We start from the raw sequence: 18,681 nt of genomic DNA on the forward strand, positions 1-18,681 counted from the left end.
CGGGCGGGCGTGCGGGCGGAGCCGAGCGGAGCCGCGGAGCGCAGCCGCGCCGAGCCCCGCGCAGCGCCGGCATTGTGCGGGCGGCCGCCCCGACACACGCACCGCCGCCCGCCCCGCCGCGCCGAGCCGAGCGCCGCGTCCCCCGCCGAGCGCGCCGCCCGCACACACACCCCGCCCCAGCAGCATGTCGGGCCGGTCGGTGCGGGCCGAGACCCGGAGCCGGGCGAAGGATGATATCAAGCGGGTGATGGCGGCCATCGAGAAAGTGCGCAAATGGTGAGCGGGCCGCGCCGCGCCGGGAACCCCCCGCGCCCGCGTCCCTCCCCGCGCCCCTGCCCGTGCCGTGCCCGCGCGGGGCCGCTCGGCGGGGCCGCGGGGGGCGGGGAGCCGGCGGCACCCAGCAGCCATTTCGCTCCGCCGCGAGTCACATGAAGGCGGCGGCGGCGTGTGAGGGCGAGAGGCGGCCTCATTGTGCGGCCGAGCCCCCTCCCCGCAGCCCCCCGCACGGCCCGCAGCTCGCCCCGCGGGTCCCGCGCCGGTGCCGCGGCCGCGGGCGGGCAGGGCAGGGCCGAGCAGGGAACCTCCCGCCGCCCGCCCCGACAAAGGGCCCGGGGAGCGGCCCCGGCGCTGCACGGAGCGCCCCAAGAAGTGTTCTGGAAAGAAGGAAAAGATAACCCCCCCAACACCTTAAGAGTACCCCCGTAAAGCTCCCGAGAGTTTGTTTCGGGGTTTAGTCGTTGGCTGTTTATTTATTTATTTTACCTCTCAAGTTCCCGAGGTTTGCGCGTAAAAGCGCAGCAAAGCCGAGCGCGATCGTGTCCCAGCGGCGCTCCGGGAGACAGCGCGAAGCTGCCCCTGAAACTTCCCTTAAATCGGATAATGAAAGGTTATACCCCGTCTGAATGAGTCCTTTTTGTTAGACCTTCAGTGTGTTTTGGCATTTTCCCGCTTTTGTCTCTTTTTTTTCGGCTTTTGTTAGAAACCCCCACACGAGGTGTTGAAACAATACAGCGAAGCGTTCGCTGCCGTGTTCGGCACGGTCGGTGCGGGGATTTGGGATGGGATGAAGAGCAGTGCCAGTGTGACTCAAGAGTGAATCTTCCTTCCAGCAAGTTGGCTGACTGTTCAGTAGTTTTTGTGCGTGTGTGTATCTTAAAATACCTTCTTTAAACATACGGAATCTACGGGGGAATCCCTGGGGTTAGTGTTGATCTGCATCACTCAGCTGGTTTGTACCTGGTGAGATCAGGGGCACCTCTGTCGCAATCCTCAGCTCACGCTTTGTTTGCGTTAACACAAGAGGGGAAATACAGACTCGAACGTGTTAGTTATTGGGGTGAAGTGGCTTGTTGTGTTTTTACTGGCCTTGAGCACAGGAACGGGCCCGTTGGCGTGAGCCGGACAAAGAATCCAGACGTGTGTCCAATAACGCCGGGCACGAGATGTGGATTTCAAAGAATCCAGGCATTGTGTGGAGAGCCCGAGCAGCCCAGGAGGGTTCAGGAACTCTCTCCTGCTCGGGTGGTGTTTTTAAGGGCAGTTTGCTGAGAGCTGGGCCGGCTTTGGAGGGTCAGAGCAACGTCCAGCGGCGTGACAGGACTTTTGTTCCAGCAGGAGCGTGGCTGGATGCGTGGGACTGTTTTGTCTGTAGGTATTTCATTCATGAGCACAGCACGCTCCCTTTGTATCCTGGTTTGCAGAATTCAGCGAGCAGTACAGACAGGAGTTTGGCCATTCAACAAAATACCTAGTTTATTTATTTTTTCTTGGCAGGGGCTCTCTGCCATCATGTCAGTTGCTATGGCTCTCTCTGTGAAACAGAAATCTTACGGTATAAATAGATTTTTCTACATGTTAACCCTCCCAAGAGACAACTTGCTTTAAAGGGTTCCTCTATGCATTTGTGCAGTGTTGCTCTTGATTAGTCAGAAGTATTGATACGGCTTTTTGTGTGTACACCCCAAAGTATTTACATAAACCCGTTTCCTTATTTTTAAAGGTGAAGGTGAATCTCATGATTCTTCCACTACACCTGCAGTCAAGTACAGTGGGAAGTTAGCAAGAGAGATTCTGTGTTTTGTGGTTTCAGTGTTCTGAGGAGACTTGGCTTGTTAAATTGAACTTTCCACTCTGGCAATTCGTGCATCTTCAGAAGAGCCACATCGGCAATTTCCAAGTGTGCAGTTTCATTTGCATAATAGGGGCAATTTGTTGCCATCCACAGCTCTTCTGTGGAAATGCAGCCACTGAAAATTAAAATACCTTGCACCCAACATTTCCTAGGACAGAGTTTTGTGAGACTTGTGCGCTCAGAGCGCTGCGTGCAGGGAGGGAGACAGGGCTGTGAACTCACTCATCTGAGCAGACAGAGGCTTTATCCAGAGCTTTATCCACCTGTGCAGGTGTGCAGCACCTTCCTGTGTGCTGAATCCCTGTCTGCCACATCTGTGAACCTGTCTGTTGGGAAGCAGCTTCCACCAGGACAGGCTTTGTCCCTTAGAAAATTGGTGTTCTTGGACAGCGAGCCCTTGGATTGCAGGTCCTCTCTTTTCATGTCCGCTCAGCACGTGGCACTTCTGGTTATTGCTGGAACTTAGTAGTAAACAGTGAAGTTGTTACATTTTTATCTTGAGATTACTGTAACCTTATCTCCTTTGTTTAAACCACTCTCATGAATGAGCATCTGTTTTGGAAAACACACAGCACGTGGCTTACCCAGTACTTGGTTGTGTTGTATTTGTGTGGCAGAAATGTGAAATTTCCACGGTATGAGAACAGTTTGGGGTTTTTTAACAGCACTTGCAGGTTTTCTTTCAGTCTGTCTTAAAAAATCGTGAGATTAAATTTGTCTCACTGGATTGTGAAAGTTACAGGGTTGTTTTTTGTTTCTAAAGGTTGATGGGTACTTGTGGATTCTAAGTGGGCTCTCAAGAGGAGAGGTGCAAAGTCTGTTGTGCCTTCAACCAGCAACAGAAAAATGCTGGAAACACTCGTGGTTTTTATCCAAGTCTGATTTATTAAATGAAGGAAAATGCAGACATTTACTGAAAGACAAGTTAATGGGCAGGAGGCATAAGTGGTAGGATGTCTTGGGAGGCAGTGAAATAATTTGCATGAGTATGGAGCACTGCTGGACTTCTGACAACTGTGCCAACTGTGAGGATGGAGGTCTGGATCACCTGGTGGGGATGGAACAGGAATGAGGAAATGTCACTGCATTGCCTTGTCTTTGAATTGCAGTATCTTTGCAGAACCCTCTGACCTTTCTCTAACCATCAAAGCCTAACTCTGGGGGTGGTGGTAGCACCTTAGGAGGAAGAGGTGAACCTGGACAACCTGGAGAAAGCTGAGTCAGGACAGAGTCCCCAGGGGCTGTGTGATCTGTGCCATTGGGTGGCGTCACTGGCTGTGGCTGCTCAGAGTTGCTGGGCAGTGCTGCTGGAGCTTTGCTGTTCCCTGTCTCCATTCAGACTTGGTAAAATATTTTTGTGTGGTGTGTAACGCTCAGAGATGGAGCTGCTGCAGGTTTTGCTGCTCATTCTTCCTCCTTAAAATAGGCTTTTGCTCTGAAAAGGAGTTATGACATAGAACTTCTTAACATGATGTCTTTGGAAAAAACCTCTTTGCTGCTCCTGGATTGCCATTCTGCTTTAGCCTGGCTGTGTTGGGTTTCCTGCTAGGATTTTGGTTCAGGTCTTTGCAGTTGTAACAAAAATACCCAGTGCATGTGCAGGAATGTACTGAAGTTCTGTAGTGGCCCAAACACACTGTTACGATGCTTCAATTCTGGTACTTTTTTTCTGTCTGATTATTTCTTTCTGAGCCAGGAGACACTGTCTGACTTCAGTGGAAGCTGAGGTTCAAGGTGGAGTTTTGGCATGTGTAAAAGGTTCTCTCTGCTCTTGGGAAGGTGCTTGTGGCCACATGGAGCCAGGCAGGGTGGCCTGTGTGAGGTGCAGGGGGCTCCCAAACTGTGCCAGAGTGAGGTGAGCTCAGAGGGAAAGGTGTCTGTACCCACATGTCCTTGTCCAGTCACCCCACATGGCTTTTTATTGTGTTTGCAGCCTGGTCAATACACACCTCCTATTTTGGGGGCTCCTTCACCCGAGTCACCAGGCAAACACCCCCCAGCAGTAGGTGGGCTCAGAAAAGCAAGCCTGCACCTCAGAAAATCAGTTTTTGTGCACCTGACAGCACTTCTTGTGTATAATAATGGCATTTTCTTTCCCATTCCCCTCTCTCATTTGCTTGATCCCACAGGGAGGTCCTAATTCTGTGATTTTCACCAAACTCTTGCAGTGCAAGTGAGTGTGATGTGAGAAATTCAGGATTATGATGTCACTTGGTGATCCCCAGCAGAAGATAGGCCATGTGGGAGCAAATCCGTGTGGGAACACACAGCACTGTGATGGATGAGAGTCAGGGAGAAGGCCAAAGAAGTGGGAAAGCCTTTTCTTGAGTGATAAATTGGCAGGAAAGGCTTCCTGTGTCTGTGCCATCAAATGTTTCTGGCACTCGCTGCTGCTGCAGAAGCTGCCTCGACACTTTCTGTGCAAGTGTAACATACACTGTTGTCTTTGCTCACCCATAGATTACTTTTATACATGGAATCTGATACTCATCTGTGGAGCTTTAGTGTTATTAAACAAAATATGACTATATTTAAGAGTCTTGGGCTCTTTAGGATGGGGAATTGAGTACATAATGATGTAAATTCTGGGATATCAGTGTTCCTCACGCATAAGCACTGAAGGAGTGTTGATAGTGATGCTTACCCTGTGTACCCTTGGCTGTCCTTTAAATGCTGTGCAGATACAGTTCAGAATTTAAAGATGCTCTAACACAATTTCAGATAAATGTAAAGGGTTTGTTTCTGTTGCATCGATTAGTTTCTGAATTTACTATGGCTGAACATTGAAGATACTTTTCAGTGTGGAAGATTAAAAGAAAATATTACTGTGTGTATTTTAAGTTTTGCTGCTTTCTGTTGTTACTCCTGAGTCGTTCATGGAGGACAGGAGAGGTTTTAAAACAGGCAAAATTATTTTCTTTGTAAAGTTGTGGAGTTTATCAACTAGATATGGACAAGTAGAGTTGATAACTGCCACATTTTTGGCCTGATAAGCTGTCAGGTTGGTGGATTGGAGCTCAGAATTCCTCATTCCTGCTCCGGTGCTGGGTCAGGGGGATATTCTGTGGTTTGTGCAGCATTTCCCAAACTTGTAAACTGTCAGTTCTGGCAGAGGGAGAAGGAAAGTCCCTGCCCAGCAGGTTGGGGTCGTGTCCTTACACAAGAGATTTAAAAGAGTGGTCAGAATAGAAGTGGCTTTGGGGTTTTGTTTGCTTGTTTGGATTTTGGGTTTTGTTTTGAAATGGAAAGTCAGTAAGTATTACACATAATATTCTAAGCTTAATTTGCAATAAACATCTTAAGTCTTGGAGTTATTTTACCCCGTTGATCTTAAATGTCTCCAAGTCATTGCCTTTCTTTGTTAACAAATTTGTGTTTGTGCTGTGAATGATTTTATTAAGTCTTAGAGGAGGTTGTCTTCTTTTTTCCTTTTAATACTTTCATGGTCTTAAAGCTTCAATGCTGTAAATGCTTCCACATGTGAAATATTTGCATAATAACAGTGTCATGGTGGGTTTTCTTTCTAGCCCTGTTTGCAGGACTGGGATGTTGGTGTACTTCCATCACAAAATATCCCTATTCCCATTGTTGTCTGAATTGCTGTGCATTGAATTCAGTTCAAATATCCCTATAGCTGAGGGTTATCAAAACTTAAAGTGGTACTTAAGAAGCTCAAAAGAATTAAAATGTCAGGTCTAACTTTAATACTAGAAGGAAAAAGTTACTAATATAGGTTTCCTCCTGTGTTCTACAGTCTGTCCAGTGAAGATGCTGTGTGAGGCTGCTTTGAGATGCTAACAGGTATCTTGAACTTTTGGTTTTCCAGTGCAGCATCTCTAAGTAATATTTTGCTGTAGAAAAAGACTAAAATCTTGATTTAAAACAAAAAAAACCCCATTTATTCACTTCTCCCCACACCCAAAACAAAACCCTAGCTGGTTTTGTTTCCATAATTTCAAAGGTTTTTCTGAGTAGAAATAAAGCTAGTTGGTCTTGTATCCTTAAAAAACCCAAATTACGTCATGATCATCTCTTCACAATTAAGTGTGCTCTCATGATTGACATGCCCTCATCTCCACTGTCATTTTTATCACATGTAGAGCTCCAAATTAAAGTGAAATTGGATTTTGATACTTTAGCCACCCAGTGTAGCCAAATGGCTGTATCCAAACACATTGAGGGGAGATGGTGCTCCAGGAAGAGCAGTGGGAAAGAAATTAATTTCAAATAGTTTTGGAATTAAAATAGTTTTAAATTAAAATCTCTGTATAGACAGATCCAAAATGTATCATATAGTCATATATAATTTAGGGAATTTTTTTTAATTGAACAGGAAAATTACTCTTCTAAAGGCAAAATAAAAGATTGGCTTTAGTAGCTAAAACAAATAGTCAGGAGGATGTTTGTGGCTGCTTTTGATTCTGGAGGCCCTTTCTAAAAATGGAGCTATCACAGACATATATGTATATATTTGGAGTCACATCCAGCTTCTCTGATCCTGCAAAGAACATTTTCTTTATTTTTTTAACCTATAACTGAATTCCAAATCTATTACTTAAATGTGGTGTTGTTTTTTTTTAAAAGAAAAACTTGACATCTCATGCCAAATGAACTTCAGCTGCTCCTGAATATTTAATGGCATCGCTCTTTGTTGTTCCCTTCTAATCGATCCATTTGCAGAGCTGCTCCTCGAGCCCAGGAACCAGCAGTGGGACTCTGTGACCTGCAAACTGAGCACAGGCACGGCAGGAAATTTCTCTGGCATTGGGGACCTGCTTTTAGTGCCCTGGTGGGAGAGCTCAGGGGCTGCACCCCCTGGGTGGGCACTGAGCATCCCCCGCTGTCCCTGTCCGCTCCCCCCCCCCCCCCCCCCCCCCCCCGCAGTGCCACCTTCCAGCCACACCTCCTTCAGTCTGTCATTGTCACCATTCCAGGCTGGCAGGGCCCCACAATGCTCCAGGTCCTGCCTTTGACTCTGGGGGAGCCTCAGCCCTGCTTTTCCCAGGAGCTGGGCTCTCCAGAGGCTGATTCTGCATCACAGCTCCTGATGAGGCTGTTGGTCCTCTCTGTCAGGGCTGTGGAGTGAAGGGTAAAGTGCCAGCAGCAAATTTCTGCCCCCAAATAAACCTCAGATGATCAGAATGCTGCATCTGGATTTCAAATGTCATTAAACAGCTTCATGACAATCAAAACGCACTGGTCTGTCCAAACCCTCTTCTGCTCTCTAGAAACTGAAGTGAAAATTGTAGGCATTAAATCTGCATTTTCAGTTGCTGTTCTTCTTAGCTGTACCTGTAGTTCAGACCTTGTTGCTGCTACTGCAGTTCCTCACCCATCCAAGGGAGAGCCCTGAGAAACCCGGAGGGCAGCAGCGCTCCAACCACCCTGGGAAGTGCAGAGAACAGTTTGCACAGGGCAATGCTAAAGAGGCTGTAACTGAGATCATCCTACTTAATAGCCTGTTTTAAGTCCTGACAACTCAATAGGAGATCACTGTCTTCTGAATCGGAAATTTAACTTTAACTTCTCCTGCATTGTAATTTTATAGGGAGAAGAAGTGGGTGACAGTTGGAGACACATCGCTAAGGATTTACAAGTGGGTGCCAGTAACAGAGCCCAAGGTCGATGATGTAAGTATATCCTGCAGTATCTGCTTCTTCTGGTGTTCAGGGAAAATCCAAGGGAATACTCCTCATCTTCTCGGAGCCTTTAGGCTGAGACTGGTGCGGATCTTGCACAGGGAGATGTTGATCTCTACAGAAAGGGATGTTGATGGGTCAGTGGGTGAGTCTCGCTGGAGTCGGTTGGGAGCAGTTCTCAGATAACTGTTAAATATTCAGCTTGAAACTGATTTTTGAAACCTTTCTCTAATGGAATAACTGGGAAGAAGGGAGGGAAAGTTAAGACATTGACCATTTTCCCTCATGCCTGATGTTTTAAGGGGAAGTAGCTGGTTTGGAACTGGGCAGACTATTCTGTCTTGCTCAAAAATAGGTGCAAAATGCTGATGTGAGGGTAGGAAGATCCCATGGCACTGAGTTCACTTGTATTAAAATGTCTAGCCCGAGTAATACAGCACAAACACTTTTATTGAAATGTGTGTTTTCTCCTCATAAATGTTCTGTGTGTACATCATGTTCATGTCCTTAGTGTGCACTGTTCATGTGGCAAAAAATTGGTGTGAAAACCAAAGTGGGTGGGGCTTTACACATTGTTCAAAGTGACCACGGCTCTCATTTGACAAGTTGAAATGTTGTAATAGAGAGAAAACCAACCCATGATACCACAGCGGAGTGATGATACAATAGAATATTTATGTTGAGTTTGGTACTCCTTCCTTGGGCTGTCATGTTATTTTACTTTTGTTTGAAATACCAGTTGAGACCTCTGGAGAAAACATCTATGTGTGAATAGATGTGTCAAGTGGTGTTTTTTCAGGCAGGACAGTGTCATGAACTTGTCTTACTCAAAATCCAAATTCAAGAGTATTTTTGATTAGTGTTGTTCTAACTGGGTTTGTTTCTTTCTGTACCTTTGGTTGCCCCACAGATTTCGGTGTGAGAGACCTCTTGGGTCCTTCCAGTGCTTGAGCAGCATCTCTGCAGTAACCATATAAGAGTGGGAAACTTTCCTGGTTTCTTTACAGAAACCTCTTCATTCCTTTTAGTTGTCAAATGTTTGGTCCTGATTTTATTTGTAATAGATGGGGGGGGGAAAGCATGCTGTCTGTAAGAGTGCAGGGTTTAGTATATTTGGGCTCCTGTCTTCTGAGAATTCTTCAGGGTGGGTGCTGTGGGAGTTGGAAACAGAATTTCTAAGTGAGCTACTGGCCGGATTCTCAAGGTCACTGGTACCTGAGGTCAGATTCCCTGTTATGAGGAATGGGTTTATATAATGGTCTCTGTGTGCAGAGTTAATTGTGTTTTCAGAACCATCATCTTTAGGTTGAGGCTCCAGATTTGCTGAAATTGGGACACTTGTTCAAGACCAGTTACTTTGGTGTCCTGCAGTCACATTCTTTTCATGCTGCAGTGTTGATGTCCCAAGGTTTCTGCCTTCTTGTTCTGAAAGTTCTCACAAAAAAAATGAGTGCATATTTAAAAATAAATACAAGGTAGGGGTAATTGTGGCTATTTAGTTTTGTTGTGGCTGTCCTTTTATATTCAGTTTTATCCACTGTGAGGGGGCAGGCACAGTATTTGCTTTTCACTAGAGTAGGAGAATGGGACCTTTCCTGTTTCAAATGGAAGTTGTCTTTGATTTCAGTGAACAGAGATTAGATGTCTTCCCCCCTCACGTGTTGTTGACATTCCTCTGAACTAGAATTAGCTGGGCTCTTTTCTTCCTACTGGGTCTGGAAGGCTGTTCTAGAACCTCACCACTTTGATGGTGAAACCTTTTTAAAAAACACTTCTCAGCTTAAGTTGCTCCCTGTTATTTTCAGTATTTCCTTTGTGATAAAAGAGTTCTTTTTACCTTTAAAAATCAGCAGAACCAAATCTGAGAGAGGTTATCATCCCTCTGAACTTTTGTTTTGCAAAGGCAAAGAAATCCATGTGCTCTCACCTCTGTTTCATGTATTGGGAAGTAAAATATGTCTTTTCTGAAGTAAAAATGCAGTTTAGAAATAAGATCAATAATCTGTTTAGAATAGAGAGACAAGCCCTTCTAGTTACTACTTGTTGAGTTGGTTACACAGTCTCAGGCAATATTTGATTGTGGTTCATAGAATCACAGAATCAGTTGGGTTGGAGGAGACCCCTGAGATCATCAAGTCCAACCCTTGATCCAACCCCACTGTGATTACCAGATCATGGCACTCAGTGCCACGTCCAGTCTCATCTTAAACACCTCCAGGGTAGGAGAATCCACACCCTCTCTGGGCAGGCCATTCCAATGCCTGATTACTCTCTCTTTAAAGAACTTCTTCCTGATATCCAACCTAAACCTCCCCTGGCGGAGCTCAAGCCCCTGCCCTCTTGTCCTACTGTTGGTTGCCTGGGAGAAGAGACCAACCCCCACCTGGCCAGAACTTCCCTTCAGGCAGTTCTAGACAGTGCTGAGGTCACCTCTGAGCCTCCTCTTCTCCAGGCTAAACACCCCCAGCTCCCTCAGCCTCTCCCCACAGGACTTGTGCTCCAGTCCCTTCTCCAGCCTCGTTGCTCTTCTCTGGCCCCGCTCCAGCCCCTCAAGATTTTTCCTGAACTGAGGAACCCAGAACTCAGGGGGCCCCGTTGGAAGTGGCTCTCTCCAAGAGGATGGGTTGAGGGGGTTCCTCTGGAGTCAGGCTTTGAGCTGAGAACTCAGCAGGCTCCTCCAAAGGTCTGTCTGTCCCAGAGGATGGGCTGAGGGGGTTGTTCCTGGAGTCAGGCTCTCAGCTGGGAGCATCCAGGCTCCTCCAAAGGCTCTGCAGCTGCTCTTTCTCCTGGGAAGTGATGATGTCACCTCTGAGTTGGCAGCACCAAATTCCCACGTGGTGGATCCATGGGCTCTTCCTTTGTTTAAGTGCCTGTGCTCTGCACTGCTGGTCAGTCCTGGGCGGGTTGTGACCTATTGCTCATGCAGGGCTGTTAAGTTTGTGCGCTTTGTTTTAGGCCAGTCTGATTTTTCTTAATCCATTTTTTTAATTTGAATGGAGAACCAGCATTAGCTGTGGGGCAGGAGGAGGTCTGAGCAGGTTTTGTCTTTAAGGAGGAAAAAAACTGTCTCTTGAGTGTGAAATTCGAGATGTGTTGTCAGTCCTGTCTTGGTGTGTCCTTGGAGCTTCCTCACAGGAAAGGGAGAATGTGCTGGATTGGGTGGTGGTGTGTTGGCCACACAGAGCAGAGTAAGGAGCTCAGAATTAGGTTATTTTGGTGGCTCTCAGCCCTGCCTCTGATGAGCAATATTATTCCCTGCTCCTGGTGTAGCAGAGATTCCTTTGACCTTGCTTTTGTAGCTCTCAGGGCTGAGTACAGAGTTGGCAGCAGCACCTGCCAAGTTCTCTGAGTTGGTTGCAGCAAACCCTTTAATCAGTGAGCCTCAGATTCCTGTGTGCAGAACCAGGGGCTGCTGAGAACTTCTGTCCTTTTCACAGAAATTGTGCAGTCTGAAGATGAAGAACAGAACCACAGAATCGTTTAGGTTGGGAAAGCCCTTTGAGATCATGTTTAGTGCCATTATCAGAACTTCTGGATGAAAGGCAGAAATATATCTGAGTGTTCTGTGTCATGAAGAATACAGTTGGAAAAACAGCCCTGCAGTTATTGGGACCTGCATTACTGATAATGGCAGTTGGTACCACACTGGCTTTATTTCTCACTTGAAATCAGGAGGTGCTGGTGAAGTAGCAAGTGGTGGGGGTTTTCTACTGCAGCATGGATTGCTCTTCGTGGTGGTGGCATCTCACTTGTGTGTGGTGCCTTTTATTTTTCAGAAAAATAAGAATAAGAAAAAAGGCAAAGATGAAAAATGTGGCTCTGAAGTGACCACTCCAGAGAACAGCTCGTCCCCAGGGATGATGGACATGCACGGTGAGTGGGACTAGGTCAGCCCCAGCTCCCTCCTGCACTGCCCTGCAGGTGTAACCCAACAACTCCAGGGCCTCCCTTGCTCACTGTGAGTGAATCCAAGTGAAAACAGCATGACATGCTCACGTGGTACCTTGGGCTTCTCTTCTGTGGGTGTGTTAACAGTTGTTTAAATGACACTTCAGTTGATCTGGTTTATTCGTACTGCAAAATTCTGGGTTCTTTTGGATGAGAGCTGAGTAAAACACTCTTGATTTTAATGTATAAAATCATTTACATGTGGGGTTTGAAGTCTTCTGCTTTTAATAACTGCTAGAAAACTCCCTAGGCTGGTGTGGAAAAACTTTAGGTGTTAGTCTGAATGTTTGGACTTGATCCTTAGTGAGCTAAATTATATTGTGTTATCAGGGAATAACACAGGAAAAATATGGATGAATTAAGGTTTGCCTTGTGTCTTGTTTTTCACTCTTTTGTTACCAGATGACAATAGCAACCAGAGTTCAATAGCTGATGCTTCTCCAATAAAACAAGAGAACAGCAGTAACTCCAGCCCAGCCCCAGAGCAGAACTTGGCAGCACAAGCAGACGGCACTGAAGTCAAGTCTGACGAAACTCAGGCAGAGGCAAAGGAGCAGCCTGGCTCAGAAGGTAACCTGGGAAGGCCATCTGCAAAGCCAAATAAAAAAAAGTTACCCTTTAGTGTGTCATTTATTTGCTTATCCACTTTTCAAACTGAAAAATAATGATTTGAAAGACATGGTTGCTGAATTCTCAGCATTTACGTGAAAATAGGCCACGGTCTCTCTGACTTTGTGGTGATCCTTCATACAACTGGAAATGTCACAGTGACATTCAGAGTCTTTTCAGAGGGAAACAAACAAAATGCTTGGTTTATTGTTGTCATAATCTCAGCCTTGAAAGAAGAAATAATTTATAAACTCAATCATTTCTCATCTTTGAGGTGGCTGCTGCCATGTAATCACACAAATCCTCAAGGTATTGCTTTGTGCAGGTCTGTGAATGTTTGTTAAATAGTGAGGCAGTAAAATAGAGGTGAGAGAGACTGAAATTATTCTTTTAATTGTCTAAACTATAATGTGAGCTTTCTTTTCTCTTAACCCTGCTAATTAGTTACTCAGAAGTTAGCTCTGAATTCTGTCCTAATTTTCTAAAAGCGTTACAAGGTTCTATTGCAGTTGTGCACAGATTAAAAATACATGTGGGTTAAGAGCTTGTTCTGAACCTCACTCTTTAAATGGTATTTTGGGTAATTGAAAAGTGGTCTGTATTTATATTCTTAGAGAGATAACTCCTTTTGTCCTAATATAACAGATAAAAGATGTCCTTAATACAATTCTAATGATTGGGTTGCAGAATTCTTCCCATAGCAAAGCAATTAAATTATGCCCTCCTGACTTAGTTCTTCACTCAGTAGATCCACTGACCAGTTTAAATTTAGACCTTTTATCTTAGTAATGCCAGAGTGGTGAAGTATGTTATAAATGTTGTCCTTGTTAACTGGGGTTAAAATTTGACAACAGAACAATCACCAAACTGAAATAAATCAGTGCACCATTTCCTTCAAGAGGAATCTCAACTTGCTTATCTGGCCACAGTAAATGGTAAGGATTTACCCCCAGAGTGCTGTCCCCTGACCCTGGGGATGTGAAGTTGTTGCACAGCATGTGTGCTCCCCTGGCTCAACTGAAGTTCAGGGAAAACCACACCAAGTCCTCTGGAGCAGTTCAGAGCCAGTTACTGTAAAATGACAGGGAGATATAATGGCAAAATTTACCTGTTATTAATACGGGTTTTTTCTATTGTTATGTGCTGTGTTATACACTTTAGTAAATATTTATCTTCCAAAGTGATAAATCAGAGCCCTGGAATTGTGACATTTCGATTCAGGTAGCTCTAGTCTCTCCTTAGCCCCACAGTTATCCCAACTCATCCCTTTTTGTTGCAGCCTTTTCCTTTTGCTTTGCAGAAGTTTTTTTGCAGTCAGTTTATGTTGAGACTCTTTTGGTGCTGGCCCTGCCATTGCTGTGTGAGGCTGTGTGGGAGCCTGGCTCCCTCTAGGGTCTGATCCCAGGGTTCTGCTGTCAGCACTGGGAGGGAGAAGCTCTGGGAGCAGCCAGGTTGTGATCCTGGAGGTGGAGTTTAATTCACTATATTCACACAGCTTTCATGTGTGTTATCACTGACCACTTACACGTGGGGGAAATGGATGTGCTTGGGATGCTCCCCAGAGCTCCTGCTGAATACTCTCATTTCTTTGCTTAAACTTGTTTTCTTGCAATTTCAGATACCTCTGATGAACAGAATTCACAGTCTTCAATGGAAAATTCCATGAATAGTTCAGAGAAAGCAGAAATTCAGTCCTCTGGAGAAAATGATATAATTACAGAGGCATCTAAAAACTCTCAGGTAACTTGAAGCACAAAAGCCCAAATACTTGGAATTTGGAAAAGAGTATTTTTACTAAAAAGCAAATGTAAGGAGGCCAGTTGTGTATTTAGAATAATTTCCAATGGTGAGGACAGTAAAGCAGCTGAAGAGGATTAAATGTACCTGTATGTGGGTTTGTGGTCCAGCTGCCTGGCTGCTTGAATTTCACATAATGGGATCAGTAATACCAGGTTGGTCTGATTGACTCTTTGGTTACTAAAAACTAGACTGTGTTTTATGAGGGAATATTAAAATTTTACATTAATGAATTGCTGGGACCAAATTTACTGTCATGCCCCTTTGAGGACCATGCAGAGGTAAAATACCTTTTCTAAAGGTAAATGCATATGGCAGTTAGGAAAGTTAATTTTCATAGATTCAGTTGATGTTTGGATGTTTATTCACGGATAACACTGAAAAATTCTGGGTGGGTGGGACAAAGAAATTACCCTTCCAGTTGTGCCCTTCTCAGGGCAGGACAACTCCAGATCCTGCTCCGTCCGTTGGTTTTGCTGTGGGTCATTGGTTTGTTCCAGTGCACACCTGGCACTTCCCAAACCTGTTCTGTGCTGGAGAGGCTGCTGTGGATGCAGCAGGAGCAGGGATAGCTCTGCTGTCCCTTGGAATATTCGCTGTGCTTTGCAGCCCGGAACTAGAGCTTTGCCCTTTGTGTGTAGACGACAACAAGTGTAAAGCTGTGGAGGTAAGAGGTCAGTAGAGGAGTGACTTCAGGAGGCAGGGGCACTTGGGAATGTTGCTCTGGCATCCAGGGATGCCTTGGCTGTCACACAGGACATTTTCATGCTGTTTGTTTGATGTTTGTAGTGCCTCACCCTCCGTGCAATGATAACGTGGCTGTTTTTCTTTTCCCCCTCATTAAGGACTCTGAAGGAGTGCCACCTTCTAAAAAGATGAAAGTAGAGGCTTCCCAACAAAATGTTGAAGAGATTTAGACTATAGATTTTTCTGGTCAGTTTTTATGTAAGGTACATCAGTGGGCTTAATTATAGAACAACCTTACTTAAGCATCTTCTCTTGGATGAGGACAGAACTCCTAACTTTTCAAGTTACCAAGCAAAAATCCAAGAAAGCCTAACAAAGGTTTAACTTCTCAGACACTGAAAACTTTTTCCTGTGAAACAAACATTGAGAACTTTTAAGTTACTGTCTCTGAAATGGTTGGAGTAAACAACTCAGGAGGGGTCTACGCACTGTTTCTAAAGTCAAAATTACAATTATGTTGCTGCTGTATTTTTTTTTCATTTCTCTATTTAACATTGTAAGATATTTAAGGATGGTACAGGTCAGGTATTAGCTTTCATGTGAAGTTCATTGTTCTGGCGTGATGTCTGCTTTTGTTTTGTGCCTTGTGTTCTGAAAACAGTGCTAACTTTTAAAAGTTGTTTTGCAACTGTCTCCTTTGCAAAGTGGCCTATGTTTGTATAATGCCATGTAGTAAGGCTTTTTTTTTCTTTCTTTTTTTTCTGTTTTTGTTTTGTTTGGGGTTTTTGTTTCGTTTTTAAGTTTTAAATCCCTGGTGCTTAAATTTTTAAACAACTACAGATCAGGAAGCCATTTTCACTCTTGGAGTCCAAGGAGAAAAAGGAGCTTGATGTTTGATTTTAGCAGCTATAGTGGAGATCTTTTATTGAATGCATGGCATTCGCAACTGTAAATTTGGTCTTCTAAATACTTAACTTCATCAGAAGTTAACATGATCTGTTCAGCATTTATAGTCCAGATCTGAATATTTGCTATAACACAGGCACTTAAAATACTTACGTATTAGGTCCAGATCTCTGTACTGGGTACAACTTTACAGAAAAGTTCCACTATGTACATAAATAGGATCAAAGGGATTGATGCACAGTGAGTTTGTTTTCAATTGGTCTTTTTTGATATCATGTTTTCACTGAACTGGATTTCATTGTACTGTTTCATTATGAGATGTTTACTTCTGTGTTCCAGGAAAATACTGTATTGGGGCTTTCCTCTTCTCTTTCAGCAAGTCTTGTAAATAAGCCTTGTTGTCTCCATAGTCCCCACAGCAGTTCAGATGTTCTTCTTTCCCAACTAAAGTGTGTTTGTTTATGCTAAACTTGATGGAAAGGCACGAGGTGGGTGCAACTCCCTCGGAATTGGTGGTGAGCAGAACCATCTGCATCAGGTGACAAGGGTGTGTCTTCCAGTGGACTTTGTACTTCACTCACACTCACACACACTCACACCCACTCACACTCACACCCATCCATGTGCTCACACTGCTGGATCAGGCCCTTGCTCTGTCCTCACTCCGTGTGGGAGATGGAACTTGGAACTTTATACGATCTCACAGCTCTGGAAATGGTTGCGTGTAGTTTGTAAAAGCTAAAAACTGTAAATACTTTTTTAGGTGAAAAGGAGAAACTGCTTCCAGTTGATGCATTTTCATAATTAGCTCTTCATGAAGCGTGTTTAGGTCGGGATTCTCCAACAGTGAAAATGGCTTGCACTTAGACTACTGCATTACCTTTGCAATCACCACTTTATTAGGAAAAGCAGTGAGGAATTGGGGGGAGGGAGCAGAGGGAGGGAGGAGTGGGGAGCCAATACTGACCTTCCAGAAGATGTTTGTAGGATTGAACTCCACATGACCTATGACACTCAGTTTCGGAACTTTTCCTTTGTGTTGAAATAAAACCTTTTGGATTTTAACCGAATAAAATTGGATTGCAAATCATTCCTGAAAACAGCGTGCTCCCTAAGAAGCTTTTGGGATTTCTGGGCTGATCATGAAGTCCATTAACATTCTGAAAATAAGGAAATGAGGAGCCAAAAACTGAATTTGCACAATATATGCAATGAAACGGTAGAATTCTCTCTTGAATTGTGTGTATGCCTAAAATGTGGATAACTGGTCCATGACGATTGATTTGTATGTATATTACATTCAGATTTAAGTGATATTTTGTGAGAAGTTCTATTGATATATTAAATGGGCAAATCTAGAAAGATTCAAACTTTTAAAATATTTTTGGTTTACTAACTTTTCGTTGTTTTTAATGCTAAAACAAAGCAAACCTGATGCCACCTTGGACAAGTAGTCGTGTTTACTAATCCCTCTCTTCAGGTGCATCACAGCAAGTTTTTAATTTTCATTTTGTAGATGTTTCCAAGGGAGTAAATAGACTTTTCATTTAGGAACTAATTCCTGTACTTTAGGAAGAAATAAAATATATAAATAGCACTAAAAATACCTCAAAGTTTTCATTAGATAGAAGCATTTATTGGCATTATTGACATCAACAGGTTTAATTATAAACTTCCTTTTCTCTCCTGTGGCTTCTGCTCAGAACTGTTCATTGTTCTGTGGCTTACAAGACAAGGCATCATAACCATGTTCCCTAGAGGCTTTATTTGAGGTAGGAATCCTTTCTTTACAGCTCACACAGAATACATTCAGATCTTTTATTTTAACCAGAGATTCTAGTGACAACAGACAACTGAACAAGCAGATAGATTTGGGTTCCTTAGACCTGTTATTGTCAGTCTCTAAGGGAAGAGACTTTGACATTATCTGGTATGAAGAAATCCAAAATAGTGTATAAGACTGTTATTAGTCTTTTTTTGAAGTGCCTGATAACATTTATGGGCCAACGGATGTGATTGAACACATTTTAATGCCAGAAAGTACAGATGGGACCAAACCAGAATATGGAATTCAAATCCACCAGAGGTTTGAAACCAGATCTAAATCCAGCTGGTTTTGGCTTGGACCTATCTCTACCCGAAACTTGTTTTATGAACTCACTGTAAAAGGGTTTATTGAAAGCATTGAGAGGTGGAGCAGGAGGAGAGATGTAATTTTCTTCAAGATGACTGAAAGTTCTCATACAGCTGATGTTTTAGAAATAGTGCAAATATCAAGAAGTGCTTCCTTGCTACAATGCTGAATGTTGGAGCTTCAGTTACAAATAAACAAAAAACTTTAAAAAAAAAGGAAAAAATAAAAAGAAACTAGAAGCAAGCAAGTAACTTAGCTGAGTTTGTGGAACACGTGGGAAGGCCTTCCAGTTAAGAGATTTACTCAGCCAAACATTTTATAGCAGAACTATTCCTTGGAATTTTTATGCTTGGGAAAGTAGTTGTTAAAACATTCCAAAAAGTGCTGGCACTTACAAAACAACAAAAAATATCAACAAGGCAGTATAAAATATCGGTTTTGGGTGGCTATCTTCATACATAAGCATTGTCATGTTTTGGAATGTTCTTTATATCTAAGGGCCTGTTAGAAGGTGTAAAGAATTTTGTTTTCTTCAATACCTAATCGTTTTCCATCTTATGATTTGTGTGTGTGTGTGTTGTACAGCAGTATAATTTTTCACTTATTTATTCCATCGGTAGTTATGGTTTGTACAATGTACAATGGTTTCATTTCAAAAAATAAAATAAAAAATCACAACACGAACGCTGTGTGAATAATTTTTATCTGGTAATTTAACCTCAGTTTGTTTGGTTGGGGTTTTTTTAAAATTTGCAATAAATATCTGGTTTTATAAATGGTATTTTTAAATGTTCATTCTGTGGTGGTGTCTTGTTTGGTAACGTGTAAAA

The 18,681-nt window shown here is 43.7% G+C and overlaps 1 protein-coding gene across 1 annotated transcript; it reads left to right on the top strand.

Moving 5' to 3' along the window:
* Positions 1-26: 26 nt before the first annotated feature.
* On the top strand, positions 27-18,531 carry BCL7A (BAF chromatin remodeling complex subunit BCL7A). The gene is made up of 6 exons (XM_071571809.1): positions 27-276; positions 7,680-7,761; positions 11,547-11,643; positions 12,121-12,288; positions 13,946-14,067; positions 14,970-18,531. The coding sequence occupies exons 1-6, from the start codon at positions 185-187 to the stop codon at positions 15,039-15,041; spliced, it is 633 nt and encodes a 210-aa protein (XP_071427910.1). The 5' UTR covers positions 27-184; the 3' UTR covers positions 15,042-18,531.
* The last annotated feature ends 150 nt before the right edge of the window (positions 18,532-18,681 follow it).

The sequence above is a fragment of the Pithys albifrons genome, chromosome 17, assembly GCF_047495875.1.
Source record: "Pithys albifrons albifrons isolate INPA30051 chromosome 17, PitAlb_v1, whole genome shotgun sequence".
Taxonomy (NCBI): Eukaryota; Metazoa; Chordata; class Aves; order Passeriformes; family Thamnophilidae; genus Pithys; species Pithys albifrons.